General features: G+C 45.4%; 1 protein-coding gene across 1 annotated transcript in view; it reads right to left on the bottom strand.

Annotated features, from left to right (window-relative positions):
• The window catches only part of nav2a (neuron navigator 2a), a gene marked incomplete at its 5' end in the record, with an annotated part of 101,737 nt that overhangs the window by 46,478 nt on the left and 38,057 nt on the right, over window positions 1-17,202 (bottom strand). Inside the window, 7 exons of the mRNA XM_079290654.1 lie at window positions 1,650-2,081; window positions 3,605-3,713; window positions 3,806-3,915; window positions 5,455-6,646; window positions 13,727-13,860; window positions 16,387-16,443; window positions 16,654-16,897. Of these exons, the coding sequence (XP_079146780.1) occupies window positions 1,650-2,081; window positions 3,605-3,713; window positions 3,806-3,915; window positions 5,455-6,646; window positions 13,727-13,860; window positions 16,387-16,443; window positions 16,654-16,897 (2,278 nt within the window). The remainder of the gene's footprint in view (window positions 1-1,649; window positions 2,082-3,604; window positions 3,714-3,805; window positions 3,916-5,454; window positions 6,647-13,726; window positions 13,861-16,386; window positions 16,444-16,653; window positions 16,898-17,202) is intronic.

Here is a 17,202-nt window from a genome sequence, read left to right on the forward strand (position 1 = left end):
TGAAGCCCTTGAATTTTCTCAATGTAATTGTATTAAGGCTGTACGTACCACAAATTAAATTACACTCACCTCCATTGTTTTGAGGCGAAAGCATGCACTAGAGTGACGGATATCTAAAATCCTGGAGCAACAAAACCAGAATCTGCGTGGCTACTGATGACAGGTGAGAAAATGTTTCTTTTGTGACCTTTTAATTGACATTTAAGTGGAGGAAAGGAGTTGAACTGTGAGAGTCTCCTGTTGCAATCTGCTTGCTCCTCCTCTCTTGGCTAACATCTCACCCCTGTTTGGAAGAACCAGAGAGTGGATGCTAACAGGAACATGATGGAGCTAACCGCTAAATGGCCCGAGGATGTGGAGAAGGGTGGGGGGGACGTCGTCAGTCTGTGTCTGTTTAAGATGGTTATTAAGATGGTTAACCCATTGTGACTGCCTTTTTTTTCGGAAACTCATCAGAAGGAAATTATTTTTAATTTGCCTTCCTCGCAGGTCCGATCCCGGCCTGGATATCAGGTTTCAGAGCGAGCACATGGCTCTGCTCACCAGCTCACTTCACTCACCTGTCCAGGTGTGGCTGCGGCTTGGCCTTTGTCTGCTCAGGCACAGATTCAGAGATATCAAGTACTTCAAGAGCACTTAGCTCCCTCGACTTCTACAGCGGCCTCAGGGCTGGGCAATCAGCGCAAACCCATGGAGGACAGAAGAGGTAATCCCATCTCATGTTTTTTTTATCACCTTGCTTCCCTGAGCCTTCAGACTCTTATCCATATTTGCATTAATTTGAAGTCAAACAAATCCCTGCAGCAGCTCTATCACCAGACCCTGGTCTTTCGATGCCACACGAAGGCGGGTTGGAACCTTTCACAACAGTATCTGATAATAAAGGTGACAGCAGAGGTTTAAATTGCACAGTGTGACAGTCAAAGTATGCAGGGGGGCCTGTTACAACACGGATACTCACTCTGGAAGAGCAAATAAACAGGTTATCAGCGTATTAGCATTACTGCGTCGGCAGACAGAGAGATGGATTACTTGTGGGATCTGAGCTGTACAGAACCGTCGGATATCATCCGGCACTTGGATCACAAGGTGAGTAAAGAACACTACCGCCCTCTTCTGGCAAGCTTGTGTTTCAGACAACGCACAGCCAATGGGGTCACATGGTCAACCAGTCAGAAACATCTAACTATAAACAGATGATGCGCTCATAATAGTGGCAAAAGGTAGCAAATTAACACGTTTCACTACTGCATTGCCAAATAGCTAGAACACTGTTATGCTAGCAGAGGTGTAGAGGAAATTAGTTGTTGGTTCAGCTACCAAGGGATGTCAAAATAAATAGACTTTCTACCAAAAATCTGTTTTAATTGACAAAATTACAAAAAAGTATTTATATCATACAATACTGTATGTCACCCTGCAGGTGTTTGATGGTTTTGAACACAGAATCAGATACTATGTTCTCTGGTTTACTTCAAATTACAGAAGAATGATGTGAAGTTATATCTTGAAAAATGACACGTCTCTCTCACAAAGATTGCATTCGTTGCATGGTGCAATTTCTGGGACTGCAACGAATTGCTGTCCAGTAATTTTCCTTTCGAACAGTTTGTGGGATGAAAAAGTCTCCGTCAGTGTAATCCACTCACCCGCTGGCGACGTCATCAGTGCGTGCAGCGTTCTTGCTCAGCACGTCTCCATCGCTCATGTATCCGGTGACATCCACGGCGATGCCGTCCAGGTCAATGTCCTCCCCGGCTCTGTCTCCCAGGTCCACGCTGCAGATGGCTCCTCCCCTGCCGGCCAGCTGCCGCCGGAGGTGCCCAGGGTACAGGTAGCGCCCCGTCGGGCCGCCTACCACCCGGCCGGCGTAGCTGTTCCCCAAGGAGGGGGCGTCGCCCGCCTGCAGACGAGGGCTGGAGTGGCCGAGTCGCCATGATGACAGGGAGGGGCGGGTGGAAGTGAGGCTGAGGATGCTCCGACCCCCTCCGCTGGTGCTGCTGCCTCCACCGCCACCTCCACCACCTCCGCCACCGCTGACATCTGTGGTGACGCTGCCATCGAAGGTGGTTTCCAAGGTGCTGAGAAGAAGGAGATGGAGAGAATAAAGGTGAAATCTGTGATCCACAAAAGGGAAGCCCCCATTAAATCTGTTCTTAATCAATTCATCTGCAGTAGTGGACAAAGCCATGATGCTACTTAAAGAATAAACTGAGCACAGAAGGTACATGAAGAGGAGAGACCTCTAAATGCAGTTCTGAGCTAATTTAATGGATGACTTAATGACTGATTAAGTCTCCACTTGTTGTTTCAAACAAAAGTTATCTCACATGAGGGATCACACATTTGGATCGCAACCAGATCAATTGTTTCTTGGCTCAAGTCCGATCTGTCCACCAAATTCCACAGAAATCTGTTCTAAGATGTTTGAGATATCGTGCAGGTTAACAAACTACCAAACTTGTCGTCGAGATAAAAGTCTCTTTGTTACAGTCTAAAGCAGGACAACAGGACATATGCACCTTACTACAAAGCCCAAACTAAATCGAGACAGCTGGGTCAGCGGCGAGACACGAGGCCAGAGCAGAGGTCAGACTTCTGTGGGACGGAACGTGATTAGAGCTAAACCTGAATCAAAGACGACATGAAGGACATGCCCTGCGATCAAAGCAAGAGAGCCCTCAAAAGAAGGATGAGACGGCAACAAGAAGAAAAAGAGGGAATACCTGTAAACCGCAGACACGGTCTGCTGACCATGAGGCAGTTCAAATCCTGATTTGGCCCGTTTACCACTCAGCCGTAGCAGCCATTGTAAGGCGCTGCTACACTTTGATGATCCCCAAACAGTAGAGTTTTTGTTTTCCACTGCCACACATTTTATACAATCTTCTGTGTGCAGTGTTGGATTGACAAAGTGAAAAGAAAATGAACTTCATGTTTTGTTACTGTCATTGTTTTGATAAATGACAAATACTTTCTTTTTTGTCTGAACAATAAGGTGTGTGCTGAATATACAGCATAATTCTACTGCATTTCTTCTGTTACCTACTGCAAAATGTATGGAAGAGTATCAGGGTCAGGCAAATATGCATTTGGAGAATAAAGTCAAACGTTCGAGAATAAAGTAATGAAGTCAAGTTGTTGAAATGTAGAGAAAGAGGTTGGACTTTCAGTATTAGTGCCAGGCATGAGGCTACAAATTATTCAGTCTTTCATGTGTTTTGCATTTTGATAATAAAGTAAAAATGTTGACAATCAAGTCAAAATGTTGAAAAATAAAGCTGGAATGTTAAGAACTAAGTTGAAATACCATTTTGAGAAGAAACTACCGTACTTCAACATTTCAACCTTATTCCCCTGATCTCATGTTTTTCACCTCATACTCTTCTGAAGCACCTGTTACTTTTCCACAAGCTTTTCTACACGTTTGCAGGAAAGACTTTGTGACGGAAACAAAAAAATACAAAATGTTTCTCGTTACTACATACACCAAACACTGAAAGCAGAGTAGTTGGTCTCAGCAGCGCTGCACTACTTAATCACCAATGACTGCCAGTTAAAACCAGCTGGCAGAATGAATGAATGTATTTGTTGTTTTCTTTACCTGTGTGTGACCTGAGTTCCTCGCAAGCTGGACATGGTCTCCTCCAGGTTTTGCCGCAGGTCTGCTATGTTTTTGACGGTACGCAACCGCCTGGTCTCTGGGTCTTCACCTGAGTGAGACAAAAAAGGACCAAGCTCAGAAATATTGAGCGGCACAATCAGCCAAACGGAGACGGATCCTGTTCTGTAAGTGATCACCCACCTGACAGGTCCTCGATGGAGAGCTGGCTGGTCTTGGTGAGGGAACCGTCTCCACCTCTTCCTCCTGAGCCGGTCTCAACGTCCCCCGTTTCCTCACCGTCTGTTTGGGATCTGGGGAAAACAAATCGTTCGAGGGGTCACGGGGGGGGATATCATTGATTCTGAATTATTGTGCATTTAGTGGGAACCTAATATTCAGCAAATTGTCAAGAAAGAGGGATAAACCTGATTAAGAATTAAATCTGCTGTGTTTCAAGTCTCGTGACCGGAGTCCAAAATGAACGGCTGCTAAGCCCCACATGCCAGTAAAAGGTAGTCTTTGAAGGACAAATCAATACAGTTCACCCGCTGCACTGGCTGGTGCCTTTCTGAGGCGATGACGTTTGAAATGCCTCAGTTATATCCAGCCTTTGGTCTTTGCCTGATCCCAGACTTTGTCCCTGTTGACTAGTGCACACGCTCTCTGAGTGGGAGCCAGTCAAACTCTGCCTCTTACACAGCATGTTAACTTTTCTTCAACTTCTGGTTAGCTGACCTAAGATTGGTTCTATTCGCGTTCTTTCAAACAGACCCTTCCTGACAGGTGGAGGCATTATAATGCTGCAGGTAATGGTACCTGACAGGTAAACAGCAGAAAAACAAAGGTTCTGAGTACTGATGATGGGGGAGTTCTGGAGAGGTGGGCTGCTTAGCTCCAGGTCAGGACGTACGGAGGGAGAAAGGGCAGGAAGTGTCAGGAGGCTAATGAGATGGCTGCTGGAAAGGACTCGTGGAGAACGAGAGGGACCTCCTTCCTTATCACACTGGGACCGGGGCAGAGGTCAGAGGCACACAACGTCCACACATATTTGCACACACATGCAGACAATATGCTCCGCATACACACATGCACAAACACAGATGTGACATTCCTGGCGAACAGTTCACAGATGGTTAGATTCAGATTTTGTACGGTCAGATGCAGATCAGATATGAGATGAATTTAAAAAGTTCTCACAAACTTTGACTAAGACACACCATACGATGGATATATACGGGGTTATACACCAATTTGTAGTTATTTAAAAGCTTAGATACTTCAAATATGGTAGACACTGAAGAATTCAACCTGACTACTTCTGGAAAATGTGCTGTGTGTTTGACTTTTAGTCGGAGGAGGATGATGTGCAATGGTTTATTGACTTTGTTTTATCAGTGTTTTATGAAGCCTGATCTTACTCGCTGTGTTGTAGCCCAGCTTCAAGTTATTTATAGTAGAAACACAATCAATAAAGCTTCGTTCAATCTTCAAAGAGTACTTCACAGATTTAGCATTGCACTCCTTTAAACACTGTCAGACTCATAGTTTTTAATGACTGATCAAAATATGCAGCAGAACCAGAGATAGTGTATTTTCTGTTCAACACTTTCTTCCCCCTTGTCAAAACCTGGTGCCTATGTTACCCATAATGCAACTAACAGTTCGGTCAGAGACTAGCGTGTGTTATGCTAGTAGCAGCTAGGGATGGGTGAGTCGTAATTATTATTCAAGTTATTTTATTTTTTTCTCCTAAATTTGAATTTAATTGTTTCATATATTTCATGTGTTTGAGAAACAAAAATATGAAAATGATGAGGACGCATCGGCAGGCCCAGTCCGCGTCATCTAACCTGTACATGAAAGGTGCGACGGTGGCCGTGTTGGGGTGGCTGTGGTGCTGTTGAGTCTGAGGTAGCTGCACGCTGATGGTGTTGCTGGCTGTGCTCTGTGTAGAGCCTCCTCCTGCCACGGGGGAGGCGCTGGTCTTTCCCTCTGTGGAGGCCAGGCTGGAGGTAGAGCTGGAGTGTCTGCTGTCCCTGTCTCTGTCCACGGGGCCGCGGTGCATGGCGAGACCCCCTCCTAGCCGCATGCTCCGAGGCCTCTCCCCCGCCTCCTTCACTGAGGAAGCTTTCCCCCCGACTCCCGGGGCTTTGCCTCCTGGCTTTGGTATTCCGCTGTGTGCAGGGGTGGAACTCTCCTTTTTGGCCACTTTACCCCCCTTGGGAATGAAGCTGGTGATTTTAGAGGTCCTTTTGTTTGAGCTGTCTGTGTCTTCAGCAACGGGTGCTACTTCCTCCTTTAGCTCATCCCCCCTGAGCTCTGTCCGGTCGGGGGCCGAGATGCGTTTCCCCACCTCCTTCCCTTTCTCCTTCCCCTTCTCCTTGTCTTTCTCTGTGCTTTTGATAGAGCTCTTCTTGGCAGTCAAAGCTCTGCTGAAAGTGCGCTGGGCAATGCCCCTCAGGGCGATTTTGGGGCTGCTGGCGGTTATAGGGACAGTAGTACCTGCAGAGGGAGCTGCTCCGTAGGCCGTCCCATTGCTGTCATCTTCCTCCAGGGGTTCGGTGTTGGAGCCGGTCTCGGCTCTCTCCACCTGCACTGCTCCGAGCTGCCTGGCTAGGGCGGCGTTGTCAGTCTGGGCCCCTGCTCCATTGGAGGATGTGGAAGATTTGGAGCTTCCTTTACTGTTGAAGAGCTTAAGCTTCTCCAGCATTGACTTCTGAGCCACAACCTTCGGAGGAGCTTCAGCCTTACAGGAGGCGTCCTTCTCCTGCTTGACGGACTGCATGGCAGACGCGGGGCTGCTGGTGGAGGAGGGAGAAGGGGAGATGTGCTTAGAACTTATCGACTTGCTCCTCCAGGGCTTGCTGCTGCTGTTGGGCTGGGGAATGGCCGTGGAAGAGGAGGTGGAGGACAACGAAGTTGGGGGAGGGTTCTGGGCGGAGGTAGCGGCGGGGATGCTGGTGGAGGCGCTGACGGTCACTGCAGATGACGGAGCATGCTCAGTCATCACCGAAGGCTGCGAGGTCATGCCCTCTGAGGAATCTGCACCAGAAAAGAGACGGAGGATTAAAAGATGAGATAGGGAGGTACAGTTGAGGAGGAAAAGTTGAGCAGAGGAAGGATCTGGGGGAGAGAAGAGATACGAGATGCTGAGTCTAGACTGACCCCACACAAAGTGGCCTTATAGGGACCTGGAGGTGGTCTGCATTGATGCAGCCAAACGTGCCATTACTTTCCTTCGGGCTAGCCACCAAAACTGTTAAAAACCCTTTAGCACTAACAATGAGAGGAGCCCATCACAAAGTGTTTATAAAAACAATGAGCAGCAGGCACAAGTGCTTTAAGTCCTGCCAAGCAGGCCAAGTGAAGCAGTGCTGCTGCACTTATAAGGCTTGGACTTATATGGACTGCTTTTGGTCAGCGTCCCTCTGCTTTACAAAGAAACATTGTCTGGCTACATCTAGTTACATGTACTCAGTGCCTTGTAAATTAGATTCATAAATGGTCTAAAACAGTGCGGTTTAACTGAACTAAATAGAAATACAAAGCTTTTTTTGCAGTGCAAACATGCTCCTGTAAACCACAGTTTCAATCTATCAGCCCAAAAACGAATTGTCTGGATAAATCTGCGACAAGTGACTCAGCAGCACCTAAACGGGCAAACTCACCAAGAGCTGAAGGAGCGAGACAAGAGCTGAAAATCCTGGCGTAAGTCACTGCTCGTACGAAGAGAACTACAGTATCCTGAGAGCTGCTGAGCTTGTCAGTGTGAATGCAGAGGGTGCTACTAGCAGCACAGAGTTCAGACCAGTAACATTTGAATATTCAAACACCAACGGCCAGTGAGAGAGGGCCTGTGCAGGGAGCAATGGGAGGAATTAATCACAACAGTTCCATTACAACATCTCCCCCCCCCCCCACACACAGAGACTTATATGTATTCCAAGTCACTGCTGCTGCTGCGCTGTGCCATCTCATACAACTGTAGTCGTATGAGACTACCTTGGACTTATCGTAATTTAAGTTCCAAATACACTGCATGTTCACGCATGTGAGCCACTGGCTAACTCACACCTGCCGGTCTGCACTGCGCTCATAGAAGTAGGCAGGTATTCATTAGCATGAAGACAAATGATACTCAATGACTTTAGAATTCTTCAATCAAGATGAATAAGATAAGATAGAACTCAATATTATGCTCAATATTATTCCTTAAAACTAGACATAACGCCAACATAAGAATAAAAAAAACAAGAGAGTAAAAAAACAAACATACTAGCAACAAAGTATTAAATATAAACTGTATAAAAAGTACCACCACCAGTGCCAAATAGAACAACAATAACAGTAAGAGAAACTTCGTAAAATGAATGCACTGAAATAGAAAAGTAATATTGCGCATTATATTCTCAATGTTATTGACAAAATGGTAAAGTAATAAACTCTCACAGTGCTCATTTGGTTATGAGTTAAGTTCCCTTTAATTCACACCAGCTAAATTAATTCCATATTCATGTGTTATTCATGTGGTCTCATAAAGTCCCCATTTACGCAGAATATGAAACACTAAACCCGCTTGTTTACCCCTTTCTCATCTGGCTCTCCACTCCATTTCATTTTTACAGCACCTTTCATGTCCTAATTGGAAATAGGCACTCGCTCGCTGGCTCTCCCTTCTCCCTCTGTTGAGCATTTAGTGAGAGCAGCCTGAAACAATGCAGCCATTAGGAAGTGATTAGAGCCCAATTAGCCGTGCTAGCAGTTAGCAATCGGAAAAGTGGGTCAGGTTGCAAGCTGGCGTCCTATTGGAGGCGGCTGAATGAGAGCGGGACCTGCTGGGATTACGGAGCAGGCAGCACAGAGAATAAGGGGACTGCAGGTTTGGGATGAGTGAAGCTTTGATGTGGGCCAGCATGCCGGTCTGTGCTGTCCGTGAATGGGGTGAGCTTGGATTTTTTTTGGGGTCAGAAAGGAACAGAAAAAGAAAGGCAGGACATGGAGAGGCCCTGGACCCTACAGGGACAGCTGGTCATTGTCATGAGAGGACCTGGACCCTGTTGCGTCATAAACCCCACCGAGGTTTCCAGACATGGTTCAACACTTTGGTCCGTTACAAATAAAAAGAAGTGCCAAAGTCAGATTACGGTGCACACCTTTCTGCTGTTTTGCAATTGAGCCTGCTATTTTGACATTTAATGAAGTGGCCACAAGTTAGATTACATTTTGGGGGAAACAAAGTGCTGAATGCATCTTCTTTATCAGCAAGTGTAAACTCAAATTCACATTTTAAGATTGAAAAAACAAAACACCCTGACAATTTATGACAACAACCACAATGCACTTGAGGAAGCACTTTTTCTTCAGAAATAAACACAGAAAAGTCTCAACGTGACCAAAGAATGGGACATTGACCTAATGACCCGTCCTGTGCAGCCTTGGGCCAAAATCCTGGAATTAATCAGCAAATTGCCCCTCTTTCACAGTGCTGGTCGAGCTGTCTGCTTGAGGAAACATGTTGAAAGAATTTCAGTGTTTACTACTCAACTGCTTAATTATAGCAGTCATTACAGAATAAAATCGAGAGCAGAAAATGACAGCGGTGGAGTGCCCAAAGGGGAAAGGATCACAGACCACCACTCCACTTCCTGTGTGCCATAAAAACCTGTCTCACCCTCTCCGAAGCTGTCTCAGGCTCTGCCTACTCCTTTACAGAGCCTCCTGATAACATCAAGGCATTTTGGGAAATGAGCCGAAGTGGACCCGAAACTCGTTTCATGGATCGTCACACTCGTGTGTCTGTGCAAGTGCTCCTTTGAGTTAATGCCCGTCTACAGCCGAGGAAAACCGTGTAATTCCACACAAGTGTCAACACTCTTCTCTGTGTTTGTATATGTGTGTGTGTGTGTGTGTTCACATGTCTGTGCATGCATGTCAAGTTTAGGAAAGAGGGGGATGTTTGCTCTGCTCAGCGACTTCAAGCGCTGTAACCGTCGGGACCGGTGACCAGAGCAAATACAATGCAGTGTGACCACTTGCACATAAAAAGACGAGCAGTAAACGCATTAGCTGTAGCGTCAGCTGTCACCGTTTAGACACCACAAGCACTCCAACCCCTGTCACGGTCACAAGACATTAAGCTTAACCTTGTCAGTTGGTCAGGGACCAACATTGCTGACCTGAAAATGCCCTTCTTACACACAAGTCTGTATGACAAGACTGAAAGCATGCTTTTGATTTCAAACCCATGGTGCAGAGAGGATTTCTCCCTCATTGGTCGGGTTTATTTCATGACACCTTCATAGGCATTTAATTTGCAAAATCGACACAAACTACATCAGACTGGCACAAAGTTAGAGGCTGCAGGTGTATGCTTACTCATCACGTTGTGATTTCAGAAGCCTTCACTCTCTCGCTCTCTCTCCCTCCTCAGTCATTGTGCTCCAAAAAAGTGAGAGGGACAGCCGGCTTTTGTGCGGAGACTGACACTTTTTAAAGTTCCTCCGCATGAATACACTCAAACAGCGACGCTGCGGCTCATCAGAAGGCTATTCATTCAGCAAGGGCACCGGCCATACAGACGCGCAAACCCACACAGAAACACATGGACGGCAGAAAGCGTGCACATACACGAACACACAGCCACAGGTGCCCCCCCGCTCTCTCTGCTCTGTGTCACTTGGTGGACACCCAGACGCTGTCACCTTGTGTTAACGCGGAGCAGAAGAGAAGATTCAGGTCTGTTTCTTTGCTGTAACGCGACTCCATTCTGGTGTCAGGGCCATTGACACAGAGCAGATCTGGCCTCACAATAGAAGCTGCAGGTGCCTCTCTGACCATCTGAACCTGCAGCAACACTGTCTCACAACATGCATGTATGACTATATAAGGTGTAGCAGATAAGTGCACAACATGCATTTGTGAGGCAAAAACTAAACTGGAATATTAGACTGACACTGACACACCTTGGTAACAAAAGGAAATTCTAAATCAGGGTCAGTTTCACACCATTGTAGCAAGAAGTTGAATACCAGCTGATCAATATCCTTTCAACCTCATTACTTTAACCTAATTATTCACAAAGAGTTCAGGTCAACTGACTTGACATCCTCAAACATGCAGAAAATTCCAGGAACTATAACAACAACACTGACTAAATCTGCTGCAATACTTTTGCAAAGCTCAAAGTCTACATCTGAAACTATAAGCTGCAGAACTAGCTCAAGGCAGTCTACAAGGGCGAGCTGACAAACCTCATAGGTGCTGCAAACGTCCAGGAGGAACAGAGAAAGATGGAAAAGATAGGAGGAGATGGACAGGAGAGGAGAGAAGAGTCCCAAACCATGGCCGGCCATTCAGAAAGTGGAGGAGGAGGAGGAGGAGGAGGAGGACGGTATGGCAGGGGGGAGGGACTTGGCAGCATGTCAACAACAAGGCAAGAAGGAGGGGGTGTCGACAAGAGGTTGTCATACTTCCTGCTGCCAATCATATGGTCTGCTGCTCCCAAACATACAAACATATAAACACACACATACACATGGTATGGTACATTTACCATCTCATTTTTTTTAACGAAGTTGATCTGATTTCTAGATGAGCTTTGGTCCTCTCTTGGTAAACTTTGCTGACTCACCCGTCACGCACTCACCTGGTGATAAGCACAAGTGACACCTCTTAACATTAATGCCACTACTACTACTGCTATCACATACTGCTACTACTGCTACACGTACCACTATCACTTTAATATGAAAAGTTCTCTACACAATATTCAAAGCATTAATATTGCAGCAATAACTATTTGCAATGAATAGAGTCCCTGTATCTCCGTGTGTGTTGTAATCCGAGCTCCTCTGTGCTTTGTTTACACAGCCAGACCGGCCGCATGTGTCTTTTAGTGCATGTGAATGTGCCAAAGTGGCGAGCTCATGTGGCGGTTACAGCTGATAACTCTGTCGCCCACCCTCTGGTTTAACCTTTGGGTAAACAAACACTGTTAGCTCTGTTAGCACTGTTGTCGTTATTTACATAGTTAGTGCTGCTAGCATCGTTAGCTGCTAGCTGCTGGCTCAGCCGCCGCCATGTTTCAGAGCCATGTAGAGGCAATAGATATGTTCTGAATTAGGTATTGAGCACCCTTAAAAGAGCCCTTCAGCTTCCTGGGAAATTCGCTGATTTGATTTAAAGCCAGGGTTAGATTTATACGATGGATATCACACTCTCATTTCTGTACCATCAATCTGAAGCTACAGCCGGCAGCCAGAAAGTTTAATTTAGCACAAAGCAGCCTCGCAACCACAAGGTGACAGGCTCAAGGAGGTCACTGCCCGGGCCATCAAAATACAAGCATACAGCCGTCCGGTACAACCTGTACTTTATTTTTCATTTTTGTATGGATCAAACAAACAAAATACAACGTGTTGTTCCCAGTTTTAATGCTAAGCTTAGCTAACTTGTGGCTAGCACACAGACATGAGAGTAGTTTCGATCTACCCAGCTCGCTCTCAGCCAGAAAGTGAACTTCCCAAAATGTCGTACTATTCCTTTAACATGACCACTGTTCATAAACCCACACATATTATGCACAAACGCTCAGAAACACAACACTGTCCCCTTGAAACTCCCCCATCTCCAATGGAGCCGCACATCAGAAGAAGTGTCCCACAGTGCTGTTCACAGTGTTCCCAGTTATTTTGTCAATCTGTCTTTAAACACGGACAACCGATTCTCTCTGTCTCTCTCTCACACACGCGTTCCCTCTATGTCTCTCTCTCTCTCTAGGCGGTCAGAATTCTTTGTCCAATGCAGGGTAATGAGTTTAGACTGCAACACGAACACAGTCTATATAAAGCCTTGGCCTTCTGAGTTGTGACAACACCGCTCTAACTAAATATACTGCCAAACACACTCACAAGTTTGAATGCTGCAGAACTCAAACACTGGGCAGAGCGAGTTAAACTGGGTCAGAGGAGTTTAAAATAAACGCGTGAGAGTACATTTCTGTCTCCAACTGAAAACAAAACTCTCCTGGTTGAATCATCAGGACAAAAGATGTGAAACAGTGCTCGAAAATATCTGGTTCAGTCTTTATAAGTTTAAGGTACAAGCCTCATGGGTACCAGAACACAATTCCTCAGAAACAAAGCCCGTCTTTGATGGGATCCCACCACTGCGACAGCAAATTGGACCGCGGGCTCAAAAGGTAAGAAATGGGGAAGCCAATGTCCCTTTCCCCATTTCCTACCTCATTGATTCCTGTTTCACACAACAGGAAGAGGGCGCTGTTCCTCAACACTAAAGGTTTCAGAATTTCTAGCGGCAGCAGAGTGAAACATTCTCTTATCATTATTGGTAAACACAAAGAAAACAATGAAATAGTAAAGAGATGAAGAAACTTAAAGTGACATGATTTATGAGGAAAAAAAGAAAAAAAACATTTGCATGGGAACAATCGTCATCACAATGAATCTCTTTGGTTTGTAGTAACTACAACAAAGTCTCACAAGTAACTGAAGAAAAAAACAACAACGATGAATTGATGTTTCAACATGTTTGATGCCATCTTTAAGCAAAATCTAAAACTCAAAAACACAAGCTAAATGCTGTAAACGGTTCAGATGGGATCTATCCACACCGAGAGTAACCCTCTCACCCTGCGAGGATGAACACAGTCTGAGCACAGCCATCGAATGGAGGTCAAAGCAACATCGAAAGACATTGTCCAATAAATCACAGCTCGTCACCTCACCTTAAAACGGTGACAATGTCCTTACAACAGTAACAATACACAGGTCCAAAGGCAGACATGTTTCCTTACTTACATTGTCCAGAACAGTCACTGAGCTGCAACAACTGAATGCTTGTTATACGAGCTGAGAACAAAACGCTCTTTCGTTAACTGAATTGACCTGAAACATCAAAAGGAGGAGTTTGCTCTTGAAAGGACACAGTTGTTTCGATGCAGCATCGCATGCTGAGCATTACTTTCTGGCCCAGTGTTTCATACTTTCTCTTGGTCTAAATGCAATAAGCAAACTTGCACTTTCTACTAACCAAAGGCACCCAGAGGAGTAGATTCACAATTCATCTTAAATCTGCGAGGTTTCTCTTGTCTCACGTCCTCACCTTTGTTCAGGTGTGAGTTGGCTTTGGTCTTGTCACTGAAGCCCTGGCTGCGTCTGTTCCCAGCAGCACTGACCGAGCCTCTGGGAGGGATGTCACCGCCGGCAGTGGACACCCTCGCTGAGGGGCCAGGAAGTCTGATGGAGGGAGAGAAGCAATGTAGAAAGAATATATTCGATACAAAGCCTTACACAGTGAAGGAACTCTTTCGTTTAGTTGCAGGTTTACAGCACACTTTGCTGGGACAAAGCCTACAGCCTCTGAATTCAAACAGGAGGGTATCACTTGAGTCGAACTGAGAAGACAGGGACCGTGAAGATTTTCTACAGTCAGTGAACAGGGCAGCAGCACAAGGGTGTTCCTCATGTTACTGTAGCCTGTAAGCACAATGTGCCATCTAAAATGTACAACACGATGCTAACACCTGCTATAACATCGTATATTTCAGGCAGAGGCAACTGCTGATGAAGAATGAATTTCAATGGCTGTTTGTCTGAACAGTAAGTCACGATAGTTTCTTATCACTAAGTTATTTATGATCCGTTTAAAGGATACGAGCAGCCTGCCGGAAATAATGGGCATGTTTATTCATCACTTCTTTTCCAAGTTGTGAATTTGCAGCTGGTGACCTCAGTCGATGCCGAAGGAAGTTGATGTACTTAATTCACAATATAAACTTTTTTTTTCTAATCTAATGGAGACAGATGAGCTCACGGCAGCGTGGACGTTTCCGAGTGGGTTGGACGGGCTGACGGGTCCCAGGGGAGGTGTGGGCTCAACAGCCTCAGATTACACGTCCTGCTCCTTTATTTCCCCGCATGGGTTAGACAGGAAATACTGGCCTCGGATAAGCCTTGGTGAAATTTATGACACCTTGATTCCATATTGTGAGACGATCTGTTGCCTTTGGTGAGGTCCGTGAGCTGAGCTGTAATCTGACCAGGCCGTGGCACACAGACGGCTAATGAAATGCTAATTCACAGGCCGGCGACATCATCATCATCAACCTGGGACTGTGAGGCAGATGCTGATAAGCAGATTACAGCGCTCTCTCTCTTAGCGCTTGTATACATTGTAAACATTCTCATTTCCGGCATGCCATTCACTTAAACTGGCCCTTATTTATCTGGCCATTGCAAAGTAATGGGTTTTACCACATTATTTCGTCAAGAGCTGCCTAAGATCATTTGGCTTTGAATTATGGCAGGGCCAGTCAGTCTACTGCCTTCCCCCTTTGGATATGGCCGTGTATAAAATAAATGATCTATGTAATGGATATATGTAAAAAAAAAAAATGGCAATGGGTCAAAACTAACATGAACGCATCTCTACAAGAGTTGCCTCTCAATTTATATTCTCTAAAGTCAAATACAGGAAAAAAGTGCAAAAGAAAAGGCTTCGGCTTACCAAATGAAAACTTTGCGGTATTTATTTAAAATAATTATTGCAAATGGAAGCGCGAGGAACCCTTTTACTTATGCTTTATAAATTCCACACGTGAAATGCATTGCTCCCTCGTCCACTTGCAGAAAATGTTGGCATAAATACAGATCAATTTGAATTTGGTCTACAGCCGGGGTTTTGTGTGTTCTGCAAGCTCCATTTGATTCTTTCAGCACCTGACTGAATTATTCTGACGTGCAAGGAATCTCCGATTATTATCGTTGTGCAATTCTAGTGCGCATAATCTCAGAAACTGAGGTAGATTTAATTATTCAAGGCATGTATTTCACACATTTTTGAATAAAAAAAAGAGAAAATTCGAAGTCTGTCCACGAATAAAATAGGCCTTATAAAAACCTTTCAGCTCTTTAAAATGCATTAAAAGTTAAATTTACTGACAGTGACAGTAAAGTAATTTGTTAAACGCAGCTACATAAGAAATATGAATTTTTTTTGGTGAGGGCCTTTATAAAGAAAACATGTCAGAAAAGCCAGGTGGTTCTTGCAGGTGGTGAGCACCAGGAGAATCCCAGCTCTTCATCCTGTAGTTACACATGCTGACCAGAGGGTGGGGCCATTGCATTGCTTTGGAGAGGCGCTGGTGTGGGGCAGGTGCAATGCAAACAGAATCTGGGATGGGCAGCATGCAAAACCACATCTTAAATCCAATTTCAAGTTGCATCATCACATAATACGAAACTGCATGCTGAAAAAGAGGCAAATGTGAACGCAGACGGAAGCTAAAATTTAAACGACACATTTTATAGAGGCACATACCAGCCACAGATTCTTCCTGCGTTAATTATTAATGTCACATTACATGGGGGATGTGCTTGTCAAGCAAACACACAAACACACACACACACACACACACACTTACTTAAGGGTTATCTAAAGGTCTTTCACTGCCCATTTAGCAGGCTTGGCAAATGAGGTGCGCTGCCAGACAGACAAGGCTGTCCAAAAACGCAGCCTGGAGGTTTAGTTCCTATCTGCTAAACACTACCACTCATGCATATTAGATAGTGCTTGTGGTAGAGATTGCCCTTAATCACAGACAAAGAAGCAACGTGAAACTCATTGCAGTACGAAAGAGACCTTATCCTTGATTAGGGGCAATTTCTACCTTCCTATTTCCAGTAAAAGATGGGACAGGAGGTGTGGAGGAGCAGGAAAGAGAGGGAGGAGTAAAAAAAAAAAGAAAGGCTGAAGAAGCTGACCTAGAGGTCTTTTTCTGACCAAGGGAAAACTTGAGCAGTTTACTTTGAGAGCCATCCCTAGAGGAAAAGAAAAAGAGAGATATGGAAGAGGACAGAGAGGTCAGGTTTACAGTTATAAATGACAGGAGGCGTGAACAGGAGGATAGAGATGACAAAATGATGGATTAGAACAACAGAAACAGCAAGAAAGTGAAGAACACGGTGACAAAACCCATTCACCCAGTTTCAAGGTTACGTTCCATATATTTCCAGTTGCCAGAGACTCACCTGGACTGCATCTCGGCCTGTGCTGCTTTCTGGGCTGTAAGGGCGGGAGTCCCATGCGTAGAGTGGCCGAGCTGGGCCGGGGCGCTGCTCTGCTGGCTCAATGGAGGGTGTGTGCCCTGCGGCTGGGCGCTGGGTGGGAGAGAGGGCTGGCACTTCTGCCGCTGGGCGTGCTGCTGCTGCTGCTTGTAGCGGGACAAGCTGAAGAAGAGGCCGAGGATGGCTTTCAGATTACCATTCCGAATCTCTGTGGGTCAGGGAGAAGGACAATGTGGCATGTTAATGAGGAAAAAAGCAGGTTAGGAGAAGGAGGAAAAAGGTAGATAAGTAAAGTAAAAAGTGGAGGATGAAAGCTGTGGAGAGATAAGTCACTTCAGTCGTGCAAAATGACAGCTGTAGTGCCGTTCTGTGCAAAGAAACTAAAGCTAATATGCTTTTACTGGCTGTTGTGGACTTCTCAATATTGTTGTTTTATTATGATAATGACAAATGAATTTATCGCCCGCTTACTCCTATATAGTGTAACAAGCATAAAGTCTCATTAATACGTAC

This window comes from Melanostigma gelatinosum (genome assembly GCF_949748355.1).
Source record: "Melanostigma gelatinosum genome assembly, chromosome: 2".
Classification (NCBI taxonomy): domain Eukaryota; kingdom Metazoa; phylum Chordata; class Actinopteri; order Perciformes; family Zoarcidae; genus Melanostigma; species Melanostigma gelatinosum.